This window comes from Erpetoichthys calabaricus, chromosome 13 (genome assembly GCF_900747795.2).
Source record: "Erpetoichthys calabaricus chromosome 13, fErpCal1.3, whole genome shotgun sequence".
NCBI classification, from domain to species: domain Eukaryota; kingdom Metazoa; phylum Chordata; class Cladistia; order Polypteriformes; family Polypteridae; genus Erpetoichthys; species Erpetoichthys calabaricus.
This window is the reverse complement of record NC_041406.2, coordinates 98,619,574-98,639,502: the sequence shown is the minus strand read 5'-3', so window position 1 is coordinate 98,639,502 and position 19,929 is coordinate 98,619,574. Positions and strand designations below refer to the sequence as shown.

General features: G+C 37.0%; 1 protein-coding gene across 3 annotated transcripts in view; it reads left to right on the top strand.

Moving 5' to 3' along the window:
- Positions 1-19,929, top strand: part of stk3 (serine/threonine kinase 3 (STE20 homolog, yeast)) — a 425,407-nt gene that overhangs the window by 49,871 nt on the left and 355,607 nt on the right. For all 3 annotated transcript variants that reach the window (XR_007936613.1, XM_051935856.1, XM_051935855.1), the window contains exons 2-3: positions 2,506-2,586; positions 18,594-18,722. Coding sequence is in view for 2 of the 3 variants with exons in the window: in XM_051935856.1 (XP_051791816.1) it covers positions 2,506-2,586; positions 18,594-18,722 (210 nt within the window). In the remaining variant the exon portion in view is untranslated. The remainder of the gene's footprint in view (positions 1-2,505; positions 2,587-18,593; positions 18,723-19,929) is intronic.

The following is a 19,929-nucleotide window of genomic DNA, read 5'->3' as shown; positions in this document are numbered from 1 at the left end:
GTACTCAGCAGATCCGCATATAACTTAATAATTGCTAGTTAATTTTATGATTAATAAATATGTAAGCTGTGCACATGTGTACCACACTTCATAGCTTTCTGTTAATTGGGTAAAGCAAGTTAAAAAAATAATATAATTACTGGCTGCCATGCAACAGTGTGTGAGCCGGCTGTGTACATACTGTAACAAGAATTTTAAGTCTTTTTGAGCTTTACAGTAACATTCCTGACTTGTGATAGGAGTGAATCCAGCTGGGAGATGAACGAGGAGGGTTAAAAATGCCCAAAGAACGTGCGGCTGCTAACAGTATTTCTACTGAGTGGAAATATGTTAAAGTGTGTGAAGATGAAAGATATACTAACTGCAACATTTGCCAGGAAAAAAGTCAGCTGTGATGGAGCTAAAGTGAAGATGTTTGGTGCTACAATTATGATAAGACATTTAAGATTACATCACACAGTACAATACGCTAACCTTCTACAACTCTCATTACATACAGTATACGTAAAAACAGTGTTCATTTGATGTATTTGTTCGCTTCTTTCTGATTATTTTTTCAATGTACTGCAATGTTAATAAAATTCATTAAACACCAATGCATTTTACAAGTTATGGTTAACTTTTTTTTCTTTTTAAATAAAAGATACAAGGATTGATATTTTAGAAACCCAATAAAGGAACAAGTAAGAGAAATGCTCCTCAATATTTTAGGGGAAAAAAAGGGTAAAACAGAAGGTGAACAGGCAGAAATGACGTGCACTAGCCCATTGTTTGTAGTTCATTCTGGAATGCTAGTTGAGAATTTGGAGGAGTTTCACATTCAAAACGGTTCTGTGGCATTGCAACCTCAAACTTGCCAATTAGAAAAATGAACAACCCCCTGTGTACTGATAAATGAATAAAGAACACTTCCTAGGAGTTGGTGTACAGAGAGCCGGAATTCTGAGATTTTAAGTGGTAACACTTTTGATCGAAATGCTGTAATACAACAGATAAAACATCGATCCATCCATCCATTTATTTTCCAACCCGCTATATCCTAACACAGGGTCATGGGGGGTCTGCTGGAGCCAATCCCAGCCAGCACAGGGTGCAAGGCAGGAACAAATCCCGGGCAGGGTGCCAGCCCACCGCAGGATGAACGCACACACACCCACACTCCAGGCACACACTAGGGACAATTTAGGATCTCCAATGCACCTAACCTGCATGTCTTTGGACTTTGGGAGGAAACCCACGCAGACACATGGAGAACATGCAAACTCCACGCAGGGAGGACCCGGGAAGCGAACCCAGGTCTCCTTACTGTGAGGCAACAGCGCTACCACTGCGCCACCGTGCTGCCCATACAGATAAAAGATACTATAAAGAATTTAGTTTGGTTTGTAAAGGTTTTAAACATTTTTTTTGTCCCAGTTTCATTGTTAAGCTGACATAATTATTGTATAGTATCTTAATTACACCATATTTAGGCTGTTAAAAAAATGAACTATATTTTCAGTTTTTCAGTGAAACTTAGCATGGAATCCTGTTACTAGTGGTTTCATGTACATCAGTCAGGTTAGTAAGAACTTGTCTAGACTAGAGGCATTAAGAGGAAGTTGATTTGTGGGCAGACACTGTATATTAGGGTCAAGTACAGTGTGCCTCTTCACCATCTTAGTAGTGGAGCAAATGCCCACCTAGTGTTTAAACTATTGAAATTTTAAGCACAATTCTGCTAGTTTCCAGTGCCCTGCATTGACTCATTGTATGAATGTCAGAAAGTCAAAAATGGTACACTAGCAGAAATTTTGAAACATTTGTACTCTGCACTTGGGATTTGAATATTGGTTGAGATAAAAAGTAATTTTTTTCAGTAAATACATTATACACATACAGTATGTCTATAGATTTGAAAGTTTTCTAATGTCTCATGTTGGATTCAGAGTCATTATCCTGGATATCCGCAGACGAATTTTAATGCCACTTTTATATTTTCATAAAGAAAGAGAATAATTTCTCACTAATAACAAGTGGAGTTGTGTAAGGCAAGTGCTGTAAAGTTTAAAAAAAATAAAAATAAAAAAAATAAAGTGTATCTTTGCCCTTGAGAGAATGAATACAAATCACAAGCTGCATGTTTTTGACATAAATATATATATATACAAAGGGTTTGCAATTAAAGGCCAAAAATGTGCCATATTTTCCAAAAGCAGCACATTTTTGTTTAGATATAGTTTCGACACGGTTCAATTAATAAAGTGTTCAGTATAAACTCTGCTGCATGAAATGTGTGTGTTTTTTTTTTTTTTTAATCATTTCTGTTTAGTAGCTGTACAGTATGTCTACTTGCATTGGTTCAGTGAAGAAAAAGAAATGTATTGTGGTCCGAAATTTGTTTATCTTTCTTTCTGTGTATAATTTGTTTTACCACAAGTTTTGATTATTTTGTGCTGTTTTGACATATTAATATATTTGCTTTGAAATACTAATTCGTTTTCTGTTTTATTTAATTTTTTCCAGCAAGTTGAAAAAACTGAGTGAAGACAGTTTAACAAAGCAGCCAGAGGAAGTTTTTGATGTCCTAGAGAAACTTGGTGAAGGGTAAGAGTTCTTGTTTTTTTGCTAAAACCTCAGTCCTTCAAAAACTTTATTCCTTCTTTTTTAATGAGTGGCACAGAGGCGTCAGTCCCATTTGAAATCCTGCTTCACATCTTTTATTTGACAAGCCAAAAACAATAAAAATAAATTTGGTAGACCCTTTTTTTTAATTCCCGATTTTGGAGCCTGAAAAAAAGCAAAAATGAAGACCATGTGTTTTCACACCACTCGTCTGTCTCTTCTTTATGGTCACTCCCCAGTCTCTTGGCATCATGTTCTTAAGGGTTTGACCCATACTGTCAGTTCCAGTGGGCAGAAAAGATGGGGTGCTGACAGCTCCAAGTAGGCTGTGGGAGCCAGAGTCTGTTTTTACTCCTAGGCCTTTTGTTTTTTTTCTTCCTGTCCATGATTTTTTTTGTGAAAATCACATACCTGTGTTTCTATTACTGTTGCCTGTTGAATCATCTAAGTGTGAGACTTCTAGTTTTAAAAGTGTGTGACTTCAAAAGATTACATCTTTTAATTCCAGTAATTATAGCCTTATTATTCTCTGATCAGCTTTGCTTCCCCAAAAATGTTTTTTGTTGATTAAACTAATGATGTTTTCCTTGCTTTTTACCACAGATGTGGCATTGTAATATTTCACCACTTAATGTCTTAATTTATATAAATAATACTTTAAAAAATAAAAAGCCTTTTTTTGTTTAGCCACTACTTTTATCCAGAGTGACACATAAACCATAACGGTATATAAATGCAAAGTAACCATAATAGCACGTAACTGTTTTAAATTATTCTTCAAGGGCTAATTGACAAGGCAGATTGCAAGGTTAAACTACAAATAAAAAGGCAAAACATTGAATTTCTGTTGGCAGAATATGAGTTTTATGTTTGCCAAGTTCAAAGCATTTATCTATCCATTGTTAACCTGTTGAAAATATCCCAGAGATGAGGTCCTACCTGCCATTAGTCATTTCCTCTGCCCAAAAGTTATTGTCATGCTTTTTCCTTTTCTGGACAGCATTTTTAATAAATTGTCAAGCATTGTGGGGTTCACTATAAATCCCATCCTTTACTAGCTGGGGTTGTACTGAATGAAGCATTACTGCACAATGAACCTCTTTAACATAATAGCTTTTACAGGGCTGTTAACTTTTTGTCTTATTCTGTCCAGTTGAAAAATCATTAGGAGAAATCATAAACCTGATGCTTTAGTGCAATTGGAAAATATTTTGTGATACTTTAGCAAATTAGAGAAAATTAAAACTACTCCTCGGTGTCATCCTGTTGCATTATAGTCTGAGGAAGCATTGGTCATTCTTAATTACTGTCAGCCCTCTTGCCACACTTTTTTTCCTTTTTGCATTGCTAACTGATTGCTTCTTTTGAGTTTACTGAATTGCATCGTTTTGTATTCTAATTTATCAATACTTTAAAACCAATATAATTTACATTAAATAAGTATAAAAGGCAAAGCAGTCATTAGCTTCCAAACGTAGATATCTTATAATGTTTAAATAAACTGTAAAAAGGTGGGTGTCATAATCAGTCACCTTTTTTGTCAGGACTTAACTATTTGCATCCATGTTTGGTGCTAGAAAGCTATTCTCGATATTTGTTTTTTGATTTGGAGTATTTTATTTATTTATTTATTGTTAATGTCTTCCCACTACATTGCTTTCTTTTCATATGGAAGCTGCTATTTTGTGTAATTGTGTTTGTTTGTGGTGCTGTCTGCTAGTGTCTGAACTAGTGACTTCTTGGGCCATGGATTATAAAGTCTGCTTAAAAGATCATTTGAGGGTGTTTTACTGCATAAGAACTGTGCAGGTAGGGCTGAAAAGTAAAGTAGTGGATTAGTGGCCCCACAGCTGGAGATCATAACATAGCTTATGGTTATATAATATACATTATCTGAAAATTCTTTACACTACAGACACCTACAATCAGTACTATCTGTTCACTGCTAAACATTTTAGGATTAATGTTAATGAGGAAGCTCTCCTTGTTTCATTACTAAACAACTGTAATTAACTAAGATGTTCCAAGTCCTCTCCTGTGATAAATATTGTAAAAAGTATCTTTATTATAATTTTATTTTTTATTTATAGTTATTTTTTTTAAGAAAAAACATGTTTTGGTTTATTAATATGGGGTAGCTTGTATTATATGTTTGCTATACAGTTTTTAGATTCTGAAGCATTTCTGAAAATATTGAACAATTTCATTTATATAGACTGAACTATATATGAAGGCAAGGTTGCTTTATGATTTTAAGCAAAGAGGAAGTCCAAAACCATAAACAAAATTCCTTTAGAATACTGGACCACCAAAAAAAAAATTATTTTTATTGGCCAATTAAAAAAGGACATAGTAATAAAAACCAAACTCACAATTACGTTAATGCATCTAATAAATGAAAGAATACACATCATGCTCAAACAAAATTACTTAGACTATAAGACTTGGTTGCAGACAATTATAGCAATTAGACAGGGATTCGAACAGATTGTAAAAATTGGAAATTTTGGTATCCAAATTCACATATGAAATTCAAAAGGCATTATTCAGAAATTTAATGAAAAGACAAGCCTGGAAACCAAGATATACTTAAAGTTGCCATGTCTGTACGTTTTGCATTATATAATTTTTCACTAGCAAGAAGTAGGAAGGAGACAAACTCAAAAGAAGAATGCAGAACCAAAATAAAACTAATAAATTCAGCAGTAAGAAAATCTCAAAGCCGAACAGAGAACATTCTGACACAGGTAGCTGAAAGACCAACTCAAAAAGGGAAACCAAAATCAAGGAGACTAGCAAAGGTACTCAATGTATAAGCAAAGAACTGAAGCTTAGACAAATTCTTAAATAATGAAGCGTCAGGTGGCTGCTGCAGTTAACAGTGCACCTCAGTATTTACTGTGAAATGAGGGAAAACATTGACTAAAACTGATAATCACATGTACCATAATTAAGAAAATTTTAAACTTTGCATAGTTTTAATTTGCAATAAACATTGTTTATGTGTTACTCTTGCTTGATGTTGTAAAGTGGTGTTCGTAAAATAAAAAAGGAAAACTTACACTCGAGGGAATGCAGGTTTACAAAACAGTCAAAGGCAGAAGCCAGGTGTAGTTTCATGCCTTTTTTAATTTTGTTTATTTTTGGGTCAATAATTTAACAATAGGTGGTCATGCTTCTTATAGAATGTGAAACCATAGTTTTTATTTCAGTGGTTCCATTTGCCAAATTGAAATTCCAGTAAGAAAGCTGGCATCCTTTAGTGTTATTCAGATAGGCATATAAGAAATACTTTGAGCAAATGAACTTCAAAAAGTAATTTTGTGAGCAAAAGATACTGTACTTTAACATTTTACAACCCTGCTTTAGCAGTTTAATCTTTAACAATTTTGATGAGTTTGATAATACAGTTTATTATTGATTCTGACTCTGGTTTTATTGTGCAATTTGTTTGATAATAGAAAGTGTGAAGAATGAAAACTGACATATGTTCTTGTTACTCTTGTGTGGTACTTTATAAAAAAATACCCCGACAGTTCATCTTAAACTCGTAGACAGAAGGCCTGAAGCACTCCACCAGAATATTTTGTTAGGATTCTAAGTTTATATGGAGAGTCATCCAAGTCTATGAACACAGTCCTAAACTGCGCCTCTCCCATCACCATTCTTGACAGTGGTGCTAGACAGCAAGGTTTTCACCAAACACAACTTATGTTGATGATATTATTATTATTATTATTATTATTAAGGTAGTTGCCAAGCTCATAATCTTGGAAGATCATTTATTCAGGGAACATCCACGTTCATTTCACTTTAGTTTCTCTGTGTCAAGTGTTTATAAAATATTCTTGTTTAATTAGGACTTACATTTCTTTCCTTTGGACATTTGTTTGATTCTAAAAAAAAAATACCTGCACAGGTTTTCCTCCTACATCCCAAAGATTATTATGTTTATTTATTTAATTGACAAATATAAATTGGACTGATGTTAAGTGAGTGTGTAAGCGAGTATGCTCTGGCGTAACCCCAAAAGCTGCTTTTGGGGCTACTGGGATTGTATGGCTAAAGCTCTTCTGAACTGCAAATGCCTATATACCACAATAGCAGGCAGATGCCCAGAGACAATATAGTGAAACCCCACATTGCCATATAGAAGATTGGAGAAAAATTGTCAAGCAGTTATCCCTTGATCCCTTGCTGCCATTCAGTTATTATTCCTATTGTAGTATAATTCTGGGGCCTGTTTCACTAACCTGCTTTTTATTTGGACATGATGGTAACCCTTTCCTCATGACATCAGGACTTTATAAGATCTAGTGCATACTCTGCTGATTACATTTAAGGCCACTACCCAAAATATTTTTACTAAAACATACTGTAACTGTGTAATGGCCTGTTTATTAAGTTTACCTATCTTTTTCCAGATAGGACCCCTTTGGTCTTCACCACAGCCTAATTTCTTAGAGGCATGGATTCAACAATGTGCTGAAAACATTCCTTGATGATTATGGACAATGTTGATTTAAAAGCATCACATAGTCCTTAAATACTATATTTCTTAGCCACACATTCATACAGGGAACCTTCTTTTCCACCTCGTTCTTAAGGTGCTATATTGGCTTAAGCCTGGGGACTGTTGAGATTATTGGAATAAACTGATATCATAGTCCTCTATTTGTGGTTTAAACTTGAAATATTGTATGCTTTATGACATGCTGCACTATCCTTTGGAATGTATCTATAAAACAGGGTAGACTGTAGACATACAGTGGGGCAAAAAAGTATTTAGTCAGCCACCAATTGTGTAAGTTCTCCCACTTAAAAAGATGAGAGAGGCCTGTAATTTTCATCATAGGTATACCTCAACTATGAGAGACAAAATGAGAAAAAAAAAATCCAGAAAATCACATTGTCTGATTTTGGAAGAATTTATTTGCAAATTATGAAAAAAAGTATTTGGTCAATAACAAAAGTTCATCTCAATACTTTGTTATATACCCTTTGTTGGCAATGACAGAGGTCAAACATTTTCTGTAAGTCTTCACAAGGTTTTCACACACTGCTGCTGGTATTTTGGCCCATTCCTCCATGCAGATCTCCTCTAGAGCAGTGATGTTTTGGGGCTGTCGCTGGGCAACACGGACTTTCAACTCCCTCCAAAGATTTTCTATGGGGTTGAGATCTGGAGACTGGCTAGGCCACTCCAGGACCTTGAAATGCTTCTTACGAAGCCACTCCTTCGTTACCCGGGTGGTGTGTTTGGGATCATTGTCATGCTGAAAGACCCAGCCACGTTTCATCTTCAATGCCCTTGCTGATGGAAGGAGGTTTTCACTCAAAATCTGACAATACATGGCCCCATTCATTCTTTCCTTTACACGGATCAGTCGTCCTGGTCCCTTTGCAGAAAAACAGCCCCAAAGCATGATGTTTCCACCCCCATGCTTTACAGTAGGTATGGTGTTCTTTGGATGCAACTCAGCATTCTTTCTCCTCCAAACACGACGAGTAGAGTTTTTACCAAAAAGTTCTATTTTGGTTTCATCTGACCATATGACATTCTCCCAATCCTCTTCTGGATCATCCAAATGCTCTCTAGCAAACTTCAGACGAGCCTGCACATGTACTGGCTTAAGCAGGGGGACACGTCTGGCACTGCAGGATTTGAGTCCCTGGCGGCGTAGTGTGTTACTGATGGTAGCCTTTGTTACTTTGGTCCCAGCTCTCTGCAGGTCATTCACTAGGTCCCCCCGTGTGGTTCTGGGATTTTTGATCTTGTGATCATTTTGACCCCATGGGGTGAGATCTTGCGTGGAGCCCCAGATCAAGGGAGATTATCAGTGGTCTTGTATGTCTTCCATTTTCTAATAATTGCTCCTACAGTTGATTTCTTCACACCAAGCTGCTTACCTATTGCAGATTCAGTCTTCCCAGCCTGGTGCAGGTCTACAATTTTGTTTCTGGTGTCCTTTGACAGCTCTTTGGTCTTGGCCATAGTGGAGTTTGGAGTGTGACTGTTTGAGGTTGTGGACAGGAGTCTTTTATATTGATAACGAGTTCAAACAAGTGCCATTAATACAGGTAACGACTGTAGGACAGAGGAGCCTCTTACAGAAGAAGTTACAGGTCTGTGAGAGCCAGAAATCTTGCTTGTTTGTAGGTGACCAAATACTTATTTTCCACCATAATTTGCAAATAAATTCTTTAAAATCAGACTGTGATTTTCTGGATTTTTTTTTCTCATTTTGCCTCTCATAGTTGAGGTATACCTATGATGAAAATTACAGGCCTCTCTCATCTTTTTAAGTGGGAGAACTTGCACAATTGGTGGCCGACTAAGTACTTTTTTGCCCCACTGAAAAGAGGGTTCACATGGTTGTCAGTAGAGGTTAGAGATGCTGTGCCTATAGAGTACTGCTTTTGAGTATTAAGAAGTCTGTTTGCCACAGAAGCATTTTCTACCTAGTTGCTGTACCTCCTGTATTCTGGATTATGTACATTATAGTTCATGTAATAGAAGAACTTCGCCCCCTTCATCTGGGCATTTGGATGGGAATTATGAATATGAAGCGTAGATTCACATTGGTGTAGCTGTCAGGTGTATTATTTGTTCCACTGGCAGGGTATACAGGCTATGAGTCAGCTATTTCAAAAACTTACCTCATTTGCACTGTTCACTAAGCAAATTAACCTTGACCTTCATGTCCTTTTGCAAATGAGCAATATAATATTATAAAGTAAGTCAAACATGTAAATATACATAAATTATTTCAGAAAATTAAGGAATACCTTTAATTAAAAAATACTCTTTCAGGCATGTTTCTGTTGACATGTACATCTAGAAAATACAAACCGTGTGCAATTCTTCCATAAAAGACTTTTCTTTTATAGGCATGTTTACATAAAATGAAAAAGCACTGATTAATGTTTTACGGTTGTCCACATTAAGTAACATGTCTCCCACTGGACTGATTTTGTTGAAATTTGGTACAGTTATTCTTAAAGGAAATTTATGGAGAAAGTTGAAAATATCTCAAATAGAGTGCACTATACCAAATATTTAAGTTTTAGTGGCTTACATTTAAAATTTAAAATTGTTGGTTTAAAGCAGTGTTTCCCAAACTCGGTCTTGGTGAACCCCTGTGGCTGCAGGTTTTTGTTCCAACTGGATTCCTAATCAGTGATAATACCTGATAGCACTGATCTCATTTAGTTAGCTGGTATTTTTTTTTTTTTTTTATTTGACATTCAGAAAAGCATAGCAGCATGATTTTTACATTTATAAGACATTTAGAAATATTTCTGCTTTTGCTATAGATTTAAATGCTTAACTCTCTTTTGTTGATTTCATTATACTTTGCCCTTTCTCTGTGCAGTTTTTCCCCCTTTGTTGTATCTTAATAATGACAATTTAAAATGAGCAGAGCAGACACCCAGGCAAACAACACTAAATAATCAAAGGCTGCAAGTACTTTAGTAACCGACCCACTAATGAGTAATGGATTAATTAAACAATTAGAAGACCTAGAAAAGTAGAATGAAAATTAAGATGAAAATACTGTTAAAAAGAAAAAAAAATACATTATTCCTATATAACTTCTTGGTACATTTTAATTTTTTTTGTTTTAATTTTTTTTTTTTAGCAAACTTAGTTTTCTAATTTCTATATTGTTCCCGAAACACAGAACTTGGGAATATCAGTTCACTTAATTAGCCCAGGAGTTCAATTAAAAACAGAAGCTGGTTGGAACAAAAACCTTCAGCCACAGGGGTTCACCAGGACCGAGTTTGGGAAACACTGGTTTAAAGTAAAGGAACATTGTGTCATCTCAACTGTTGAGTAATTTACTGTTTTAAATTCACTTTGAGGAAGATTTTCAACTTGTGTATTCTCCTCTTTTACTTATCCTGCAGCCTTTCCTGATGGCAAAATAGATCTCAAAAATAGAGCAGCCTGCATAGCTGTAAACTTGCTATATGTTAGCTGCTCACATGCAGGCGAATTTTAACAAACTACAGGTCTGAACATTCCATTAGGGACTTCTTTTCAAAAGTTTTCATCCATCCATCCATTGTCTCCCGCTTATCCGAGGTCGGGTCGCGGGGGCAGCAGCTTGAGCAGAGATGCCCAGACTTCCCTCTCCCCGGCCACTTCTTCTAGCTCTTCCGGGAGAATCCCATAGGCGTTCCCAGGCCAGTCGAGAGACATAGTCCCTCCAGCGTGTCCTGGGTCTTCCCCGGGGCCTCCTCCCGGTTGGACATGCCCGGAACACCTCACCAGGGAGGCGTCCAGGAGGCATCCTGATCAGATGCCCGAGCCACCTCATCTGACTCCTCTCGATGCGGAGGAGCAGCGGCTCTACTCTGAGCCCGTCCCGGATGACTGAGCTTCTCACCCTATCTTTAAGGGAAAGCCCAGACACCCTGCGGAGGAAACTCATTTCAGCCGCTTGTATTCGCGATCTCGTTCTTTCGGTCACTACCCATAGCTCATGACCATAGGTGAGGGTAGGAACATAGATCGACTGGTAAATTGAGAGCTTCGCCTTGCGGCTCAGCTCCTTTTTCACCACGACAGACCGATGCAACGCCCGCATTACTGCGGATGCCGCACCGATCTGCCTGTCGATCTCACGCTCCATTCTTCCCTCACTCGTGAACAAGACCCCGAGATACTTGAACTCCTCCACTTGGGGCAGGATCTCGCTACCAACCCTGAGAGGGCACTCCACCCTTTTCCGGTTGAGGACCATGGTCTCGGATTTGGAGGTGCTGATTCTCATCCCAGCCGCTTCACACTTGGCTGCGAACCGATCCAGAGAGAGCTGAAGATCACGGCCTGATGAAGCAAACAGGACAACATCATCTGCAAAAAGCAGTGACCCAATCCTGAGCCCACCAAACCGGACCCCCTCAACACCCTGGCTGCGCCTAGAAATTCTGTCCATAAAAGTTATGAACAGAATCGGTGACAAAGGGCAGCCCTGGCGGAGTCCAACTCTCACTGGAAACGGGTTCGACTTACTGCCGGCAATGCGGACCAAGCTCTGGCACTGATCGTACAGGGACTGAACAGCCCTTATCAGGGGGGCCGGTACCCCATACTCTCGGAGTACCCCCCACAGGATTCCCCGAGGGACACGGTCGAATGCCTTTTCTAAGTCCACAAAACACATGTAGACTGGTTGGGCAAACTCCCATGCACCCTCCAGGACCCTGCTAAGGGTATAGAGCTGGTCCACTGTTCCGCGACCAGGACGAAAACCACACTGTTCCTCCTGAATCCGAGGCTCGACTATCCGACGGACCCTCCTCTCCAGGACCCCTGAATAGACTTTTCCAGGGAGGCTGAGGAGTGTGATCCCTCTGTAGTTGGAACACACCCTCCGATCCTCCTTCTTAAAGAGGGGGACCACCACCCCGGTCTGCCAATCCAGAGGCACTGTCCCTGATGTCCATGCGATGTTGCAGAGGCGTGTCAGCCAAGACAGTCCTACAACATCCAGAGCCTTGAGGAACTCCGGGCGTATCTCAAAAGTTTTATGTTTAAGAAATATGAATTTAAATTACTCATAGCCCCTACACCACCAACAACTAACTAATCAATCCATGCAACTTTTACTTGAGTAGAAATCTGGCGTCTGTGAAAACCTAATTGGATTCTGTTTTAAACTGTATGATATTGTAAAATGCTATAAAAATATTCATTATAAGTACTCAACTAATAAATGTAATTACATTCTGTTATCACAGTTAATTTTGAATATGACTCACTGCTGCAAAAATTAAAAAAAAAATGGAATATATCATAATTTAAAGAGTTCCAACGTTCAGACAGTCCCTGAATGCACATTTGTTATAGTATAAATATTGGGCTCATAGTCTACCTGGTAGAAGTTCAGGTCAAAAAGTATTCAGATATCTGATCAATTCTTGTTAGCTGTGAACCTCAGTTGACTTAGAGCAGTTTTAGTCACATCTATCTAATTGGTTATTTTTTTGCCTGATTGTTTTTGCCTGTTTTTCAGTATCATTCATTCATTTGTACTGTAAAATCCTTAATACATAATAAATTTCGAATATTTTGTTTAAGAATTTGGATGCATTACTTTTTCTTTTAGCCAAGGATGTTTCTTCTTCTAAAGATTCATCCCAGTTATGATATATCAATGGCTGTAACTGCTTATATGTCTCTGAAGGAAGCTATTTTGCTTCCCATTCAATTTTTTGGAACCAGTTGAAACCAGTCTGTTTTCCTTTGACTATTGTTCACCTTGATTTATTATTTTTGAGTGAGTTTAAAAGTGTAAAGGGCTGCAATGTGGATTGAGTGATAATGCTTTTGAAAGTGTGCAAGTCCTCTTCAAAAGTACAGTGAGGCTGTTTGAATAGTTATCTGCTTTCTCAAAATTTAAGCTGAAAGTCCAAGTTTTATTAACTTGGCTCAGTTGAACTGAAAACAACTGTTTAAAATAACATACTTGCTTCTGACATCAAAGCACAGTTTAACATTATGCAGATTGTGAACAATGACTTTAATATTATAAAGGGTTACACTTATTGCCAGCTTGTCTTTGATGCTTATGGTACTAAACCATCAGGTAAAGTTTACGTTTCTCTTTAATTGCATGCACATGTGGGGCATTCACTACCAGACGAGCAGTGGCCAAAAATGTAGAAACAAAAAGACACAAAGTATACCAAGAGCAGGTGCTTTCACAGAAATTTAGTTCCTGATTAATTTATGTGTTTACCATCAGCATGATCAGAGACTTGTATAAAATGGCGTGACAAACTTTGCTTCTTTTAACTGTAGCTTGCATGACTAGAAGGGAAGACCCCAATAACTTTGCTAGTGATTAAAAAGAAATGGTTTCTGAGGTGTAGAACATCATTAGTGACCATTACTAGATAGATAGATAGATAGGGTATCTATCTAGTAATGGTCAACAATACTCAGAAGCACATTCTGTGGAAATCTATTATATACACATTCCAACCAGGCCTTATTCGATTTTGTTGAAATTAATAAAACCAAAAAATTAAAGAGTACATAATACATCACTATAAAAAAATGGTATAGCTGTATAAGAAATAACAAACCCATCAGCAAACCCCTTTCAGTCTTGTTTCAAGTCTTGTGGCATACCACCAGAAGCAACAAGTCCGTTTCACACCCTCTTCACCAGTCCTACGCAAGGATGTCACCACATCACAAATTTCTGAAAATAAAGAATTTAACTAAATAAGTAGCAAAGTGTCAATGTTGGATAGACTCACTGGGTGTTGTGTTAATCAGCAAAATGCATTTTATTCAAGCTGTAGAATGAGTACATCCAACTGATAACATTGGATAGGTTTGGGACTTTCACTTGTGTTGAGGGCGCACAAAAGCCAATGGGTCTACGACAGTGGTTTTTCAAGATCCATCCTGGATGATTCCTATGGCTGAAGGTTTTTATTCCAAACAGTTTCACAATGAGTGACTCAGATAATCAGACCCTGTTTTACTGATTTTGACTTGGGTTAGGTGATTTGGCTAAGATACATGTTAGAACTGATTTCCTGGTTTCAAACCTCACTTCATTTCTTCATTATGTCTTTATCTCCATGATGCATCTTTCTGTCTCTGCTCACCTCTAGAGTTGAATCCTGCTGCATTTTTATTTCTTTGTTTTATCTTAATGTTTCTCTCATGATGACCATTAAACCATCAGGGCGTTTTTTTTTTTTTTTAATAAACGACACGTGTTAGGAACAGCGAGTTCTTACAACAGTATTATATTAAACTGTCAGTTTAGCTCACTTCACCTCAGTTTTTCAAATGCTGTGACCATTTTGTTTTCATTAGAATAATAGTTTCACAACTAAAACTTAAAATTTTTAACCTGCTTGCCTACAAGGAATGAACATCTTGTGAATATGGAATATGTAACACTGTAGCTATATATTGTTTGGATAAAATGAAGGTAGTCCTGCGATACACCTCAGCAATTTCAGACTTGACTTCTAAGCGGAGTAAACACCTGCAACAAAATACTATTTGTGTGTGATAATTTGAAATGAAATGCAAATGTATGTCAGTGTGTGCACTTATTTATTAAATGTGTATAATCTATTTAATTTGCTCATCTGTAAGGTCATTCTTAAATTTTCATTTTTATTCAGTGAAAGTATTTTTAAATAGAAAAATTTCTTTTTTGTGTTAATTTTTATTATATTTTAACGTTTTTTTATTAATGTAATAGTTGTTTTTTGTTAATGATTTTAAAAATAATTGGGAAAGTATGTTTTGTGTTATTTTAATTGCTTAGATTACTACAGTGAAAAATTGTAATAATCCTCATTTAAGTACACATCTGCATTAACGCACATAAAATGCTAATTTGAAAACCAAAATATATAGGAAATGGTCATGTGACCAAAAACTGAAAACTTTTAAGGGAACCAATCCCAAATACCCTTAAATGGGGAGCCCCCACTTATAGATTAGATTTCTGTGGAAAACATTGGATAACCTACAGTCAAATTTTCCCTCAATTAGTATGTGGCCTCATGTGGATTTATGTGAACAAAATCCAATCAACAATGTGCATAATTATTAAGAAAAACGAAAAAGAAAACTGTATAGTAAACAACGCAGATTGTTTTTTTTGGCTGTAGTTATTTCCAAACAAATGCTTTTCAATGAACAATACTATACTTCATACATGCTTTTCTGACATCAATAACATTCAAAGGTCTAATGTATTTAAAACTCTGTGCAAACATTTTCTAGACTCTTTGTGTCCTTGGGTCTGTGCTTATGACTGCCTTCTCCCATACAGATCTCAAGTTAGTTTAAAGGGCTGCAGAATGAAATGGCCTTTACAAACCCAGGTTTTTGGCTGGAATATCCAGATACTTACTAGGGTTTATAGTGCTGTAAATCTTAACAAGGGACTGTATCCAGCAGGGGGATGCATGTTTCCTTTGAATGTGGAAGCAGCTGTGTTTTCAATAAATACATTTAAGAAAATAAATATACATACTGTATATATTTTTTGGCTGTACCCCTTCACTGAATTTTAGCTGTTAATATTAGTAGGCATATTACAAGTTGGCAGTTATGTTAGTACTTTTTTCAACAACCGCAACAATAACAATACAGGTAACCTTCTCTCCACTAGTTAATACGGTAAAATAAAACTAATATTCACCACAGAAAATTTCCTTTATTTTTAACCTTTCCTTTAATATGGCTTAAACTTCCATATCTGAACAATTAAAAGAATCCTATAGAACAGGGGTGTCGAACTCTAGTCCTGGAGGGCCGCAGTGGCTGCAAGTTTTCATTCTAACCATCTTCTTAATTAGTGACCAATTTTTGCTGCTAATTACTTCTTTTAAATAACTTGACTCAGGAACTTGACTTTTCCTTAATTACCAGCCAGACAATAATGAGACAAAACAAGCCGCCACATCACACAATATCTGAAAATATAGAAAGGTGATGGTCTCAGTAAGGTTAATATCTCGAAACACTTTGATGATGTTCTTATAAAAAACAGAAAATCAACAGTTTTGGAAATGTCTGCTGTTGCAGAACGAGAGCAGCAACAAGCTGTGGAATTAAATAACGGGTTTAATTAACAGCAAGCAAGCATCGGCTTCTCATTAAAGAAACTTGTTGGAGTTTGAAGCCCCAGTTTAAGCTGGTCATCTGTTGGCTCATTTCACATCTCATTTCTGTTTGGCTGTCATTTAATGAGGAAACGAATCAATTCAGAGAACTGAATCTTTCTAACATGGCTGTTAAAATAAAAGGGGAAAAAAGTGAATTAGCAGTGAAAACTGGTCACTGATTAGGAAAAGGGTTAGAATGAAAACCTGCAGCCACTGCGGCCCTCCAGGCCTGGAGTTTGACACCTGTGCTATAGAAGATGATGGTGTCTAATGATGCTGTATGGAGGTCTCTGACAATCATGTCTTCAGAGAAGCAAGAAGCATTATCCTAGGTGTGTGTGTGTGTTTTTATATATATAATTTTATATTTATATTATATATAATTATTATAATTATATATATTATTATAATTATATTATAATATTAATATTATATATATTATTATAATATATATATATTTTATTTGTATACATTTTATATAAAACATTAGATTCCTTATAACTCTGCAAGATGCTGAAAAATTAGTTCATGCTTGTTTTTAATTGACTAGATTACTGTAATGCACTACTGTCAGGACTACCCAAAAAAGACCTCTGTCGGTTGCAATGAGTGCAGAATGCAGTTGCCAGAATCTTAACCAAGAAAAGAAAATTCAAGCACATCTCTCCAGTTTTGAAGTCACTACATTGGTTACCCGTGCCATTTTAGAATTGACTTTAAAATATTGCTAATAGTTTGCAAAGCCTTAAATAATCTTGCTCCATCCTTTATTTCGGAGTGCCTTTCGCCTTACACTCCAAATCGTAATCTTAGATCTTCAAATGAGTGTCTGCTTATAATTCCAAGAGCTAAACTTAAATGAAGTAGTGAGACAGCCTTCTGCTGTTATGCACCTAAAATCTGGAATAGCGTACCGATAGAAATTCGCCAGGCTAATATGGTGGATCACTTTAAAAACTGCTAAAAACCACTTATTTTAACATGGTTTTCTCATAGCTTAATTTTACTGTAACCCTAATAATATTTATATGCATTTAGTTATCGTTTTTGTCATGACTGTGCAATCTGTACTAACTCCTACTTTCTCTGCTGTTCTTTTACCGGTTTTCTGTGGTGGCGATCTGTGCCACCACCACCTGATAAAGGCACCATGCAGTCCCTACATTGATGGATTGAAGGCCAGGTGCCCACATGACCATCATCATCTAATTCTTCCACGCGAAGCCTAAAAACCATGAGGACTGATTTAGATAATTTATGTTAGGGAGAATGGCCTCGAACCCCTGCAGATTTAGTTTTTATTTTTTTTCTCCAGTCCTCCGGAGATTTTTTTTGTTTTTTCTGTCGTCCTGGCAATAGGACCTTACTTTATTCTTTGTTACTTAGTATTGCCTAATTTTTTTTTGTATTTTTATTTTTTCTATAAACTTTTTTCTTTATCTTGTAAAGCACTTTGAGCTACATCATTTGTATGAAGGGGGGGGAAGGGGGGGAGATTTCTCTCAGTCAATTGAGGCCACACTATCACTTCATGGACATCAACCAGGCAGATGTTATTTCCTTCCTTAGCAGCCTTGTCCACTTTTAGCTTGTGTTACTGTAAAGTTCTATGTAAAATTCATGTTTTCCAGCATAATACACTGTAGTTTCATATGTTTATGCGGTTATTAAGAGCAACAGAGGTTGGTAAAGGTGTTATTGTAGCTTACTTGGTAATTACTGGTTTCTTGCTTCCTTATACTCAATGTGTTACTAGGCTGATCCAAAATAATTTGGTTGATACTGTCTTGCTGTTGGCAAAATGCAGATTTGCCTGTGGTCAGGTATTGTCACAGGGCATAAAATATCACCTGGTACAGACTTCAGTTATCACATGTATATTTCTTCAACAGAAATACAGTATAACAAGGGTCAGATTAATCTTGCAGATGCTTACTCTTGATAACTGTTAAAAATATGATTGTAAGTTGGTAAATTACAGAATGCAGTGATTCAAGTTAATGAATGGTGCAACTAGTTTTTGATTTATTACCGTAATTGACTTTCATGCATGGTGAAAAGAGCAGTTATGATTATTATGTTAAATTTAACAACCTTAAGTCTATCTCTTATGTTGAAGGTATAAAACTTGCATTTAAAATAATTAAGACTCTGCTGTTTACTTGTTTCTACCTTTTTAAAGCATTAGGCAAAAAACATGTATAGCTTGTAAACATTATAGTGTGAATACCCCACTTCCAAACAGTGGGTGTTAATGTTTATGTTAAAATCTTAGTGGGTAATAATATATGAAATTGGACTACTAATATGTGCTTCTTCTGCAGATCATATGGAAGTGTTTACAAAGCAATACATAAGGAGTCTGGTCAGGTGGTGGCTATTAAACAAGTGCCAGTTGAATCAGACCTACAAGAAATTATTAAAGAGATTTCCATCATGCAACAGTGTGACAGGTAAGAGTTGGTGTTAATTTTGCCATTTTCTAATTAGGTAGACAACAACTGAAAAAATAAATGCTCTTTAGAAACTAGTACAGATGTGCCTTTCTTGTACTTTGTTTACTCATCCATTATTTAATGTACATAAATACAGTTCAGTTTCACAAAAGTCTGAAGCCTATCCTAGCAGCATCAGAGAAGAAGCAGGAAACACTCCACACTATATTACACCTCTGATAACAGCATGTTTTAAGCATTGACTTAGAAAAGTTGTAGAACAATATTGTGACTTTAAATTAAAAATTAGATATACAAATTGAAAAATACTACCAAACTTCCCATGCATGTTTAATTATATATTGTGAGATTTCTGCACTCTTTTGAGACTCTCCTCAATGGGACAACACACAGAAGCGCGACTGCTGTGTCTGTTGAGGGTTGCATGTCCTTCACCGAGACAACCGCAGGTCGCAGCTCCACAGAAACAACAAGCTGACCGCTGCCACCCGCAATGTGCTGGTTGCCCGATGGATGATGCAGGGAACAGTATACTGTAACATAGCCATACACAGCCCGACCCTGTCTGTTTGCTGTCTCTGTGTATAATAGAATGGTAGATCCCGGTTAAATAGATAACCTTTCTGTGCCTGTTTCAAGTTGAATAAAGTTGGTTTTGATAAAGTACGGAGACTCAGCCTCGTCTTTGGGGTGCAAGACAACAATTCAAGCATCTCATGGTACCAGGAGTGGGGTCTTGCAGTAATGGAACCCCGAGAGGCACATAATATCCTGATACCGGCATAGCAAAATGAGGCTTCCTCGGTGCTCCTGTGTTCGTGCTCCCCAGGAATATGCCGATGAAGATGGTTCCCTAGGACAACCCAGAGTGCTTCCTATTCTGCTTCAACGTATGGCAACATTGATGTGCTGGAACAGAGGAGCCTGGGCAGCTATTGTGGCCCCATTTTAAACCGGGGAGGATCTACAGGTCGTGCAAAACCTCTCTCCCGAACGATTCTATGATTATGACTTCCTGAAGCAACAGGTCTTCCTCTGCACAGCTATTAGCCCAGTGGTTAAGGGGTACCAGTTTCATCTGTGGCATATTGACCGAGATCGGCCTATACAAGAGCAGATCCAGAGCTTAGTGGACCTGATTCAAAGCTGTATCCGCAGGGAGCACATTGTGGAGAAGCTCGCTATTGATGATCTATATATCTAT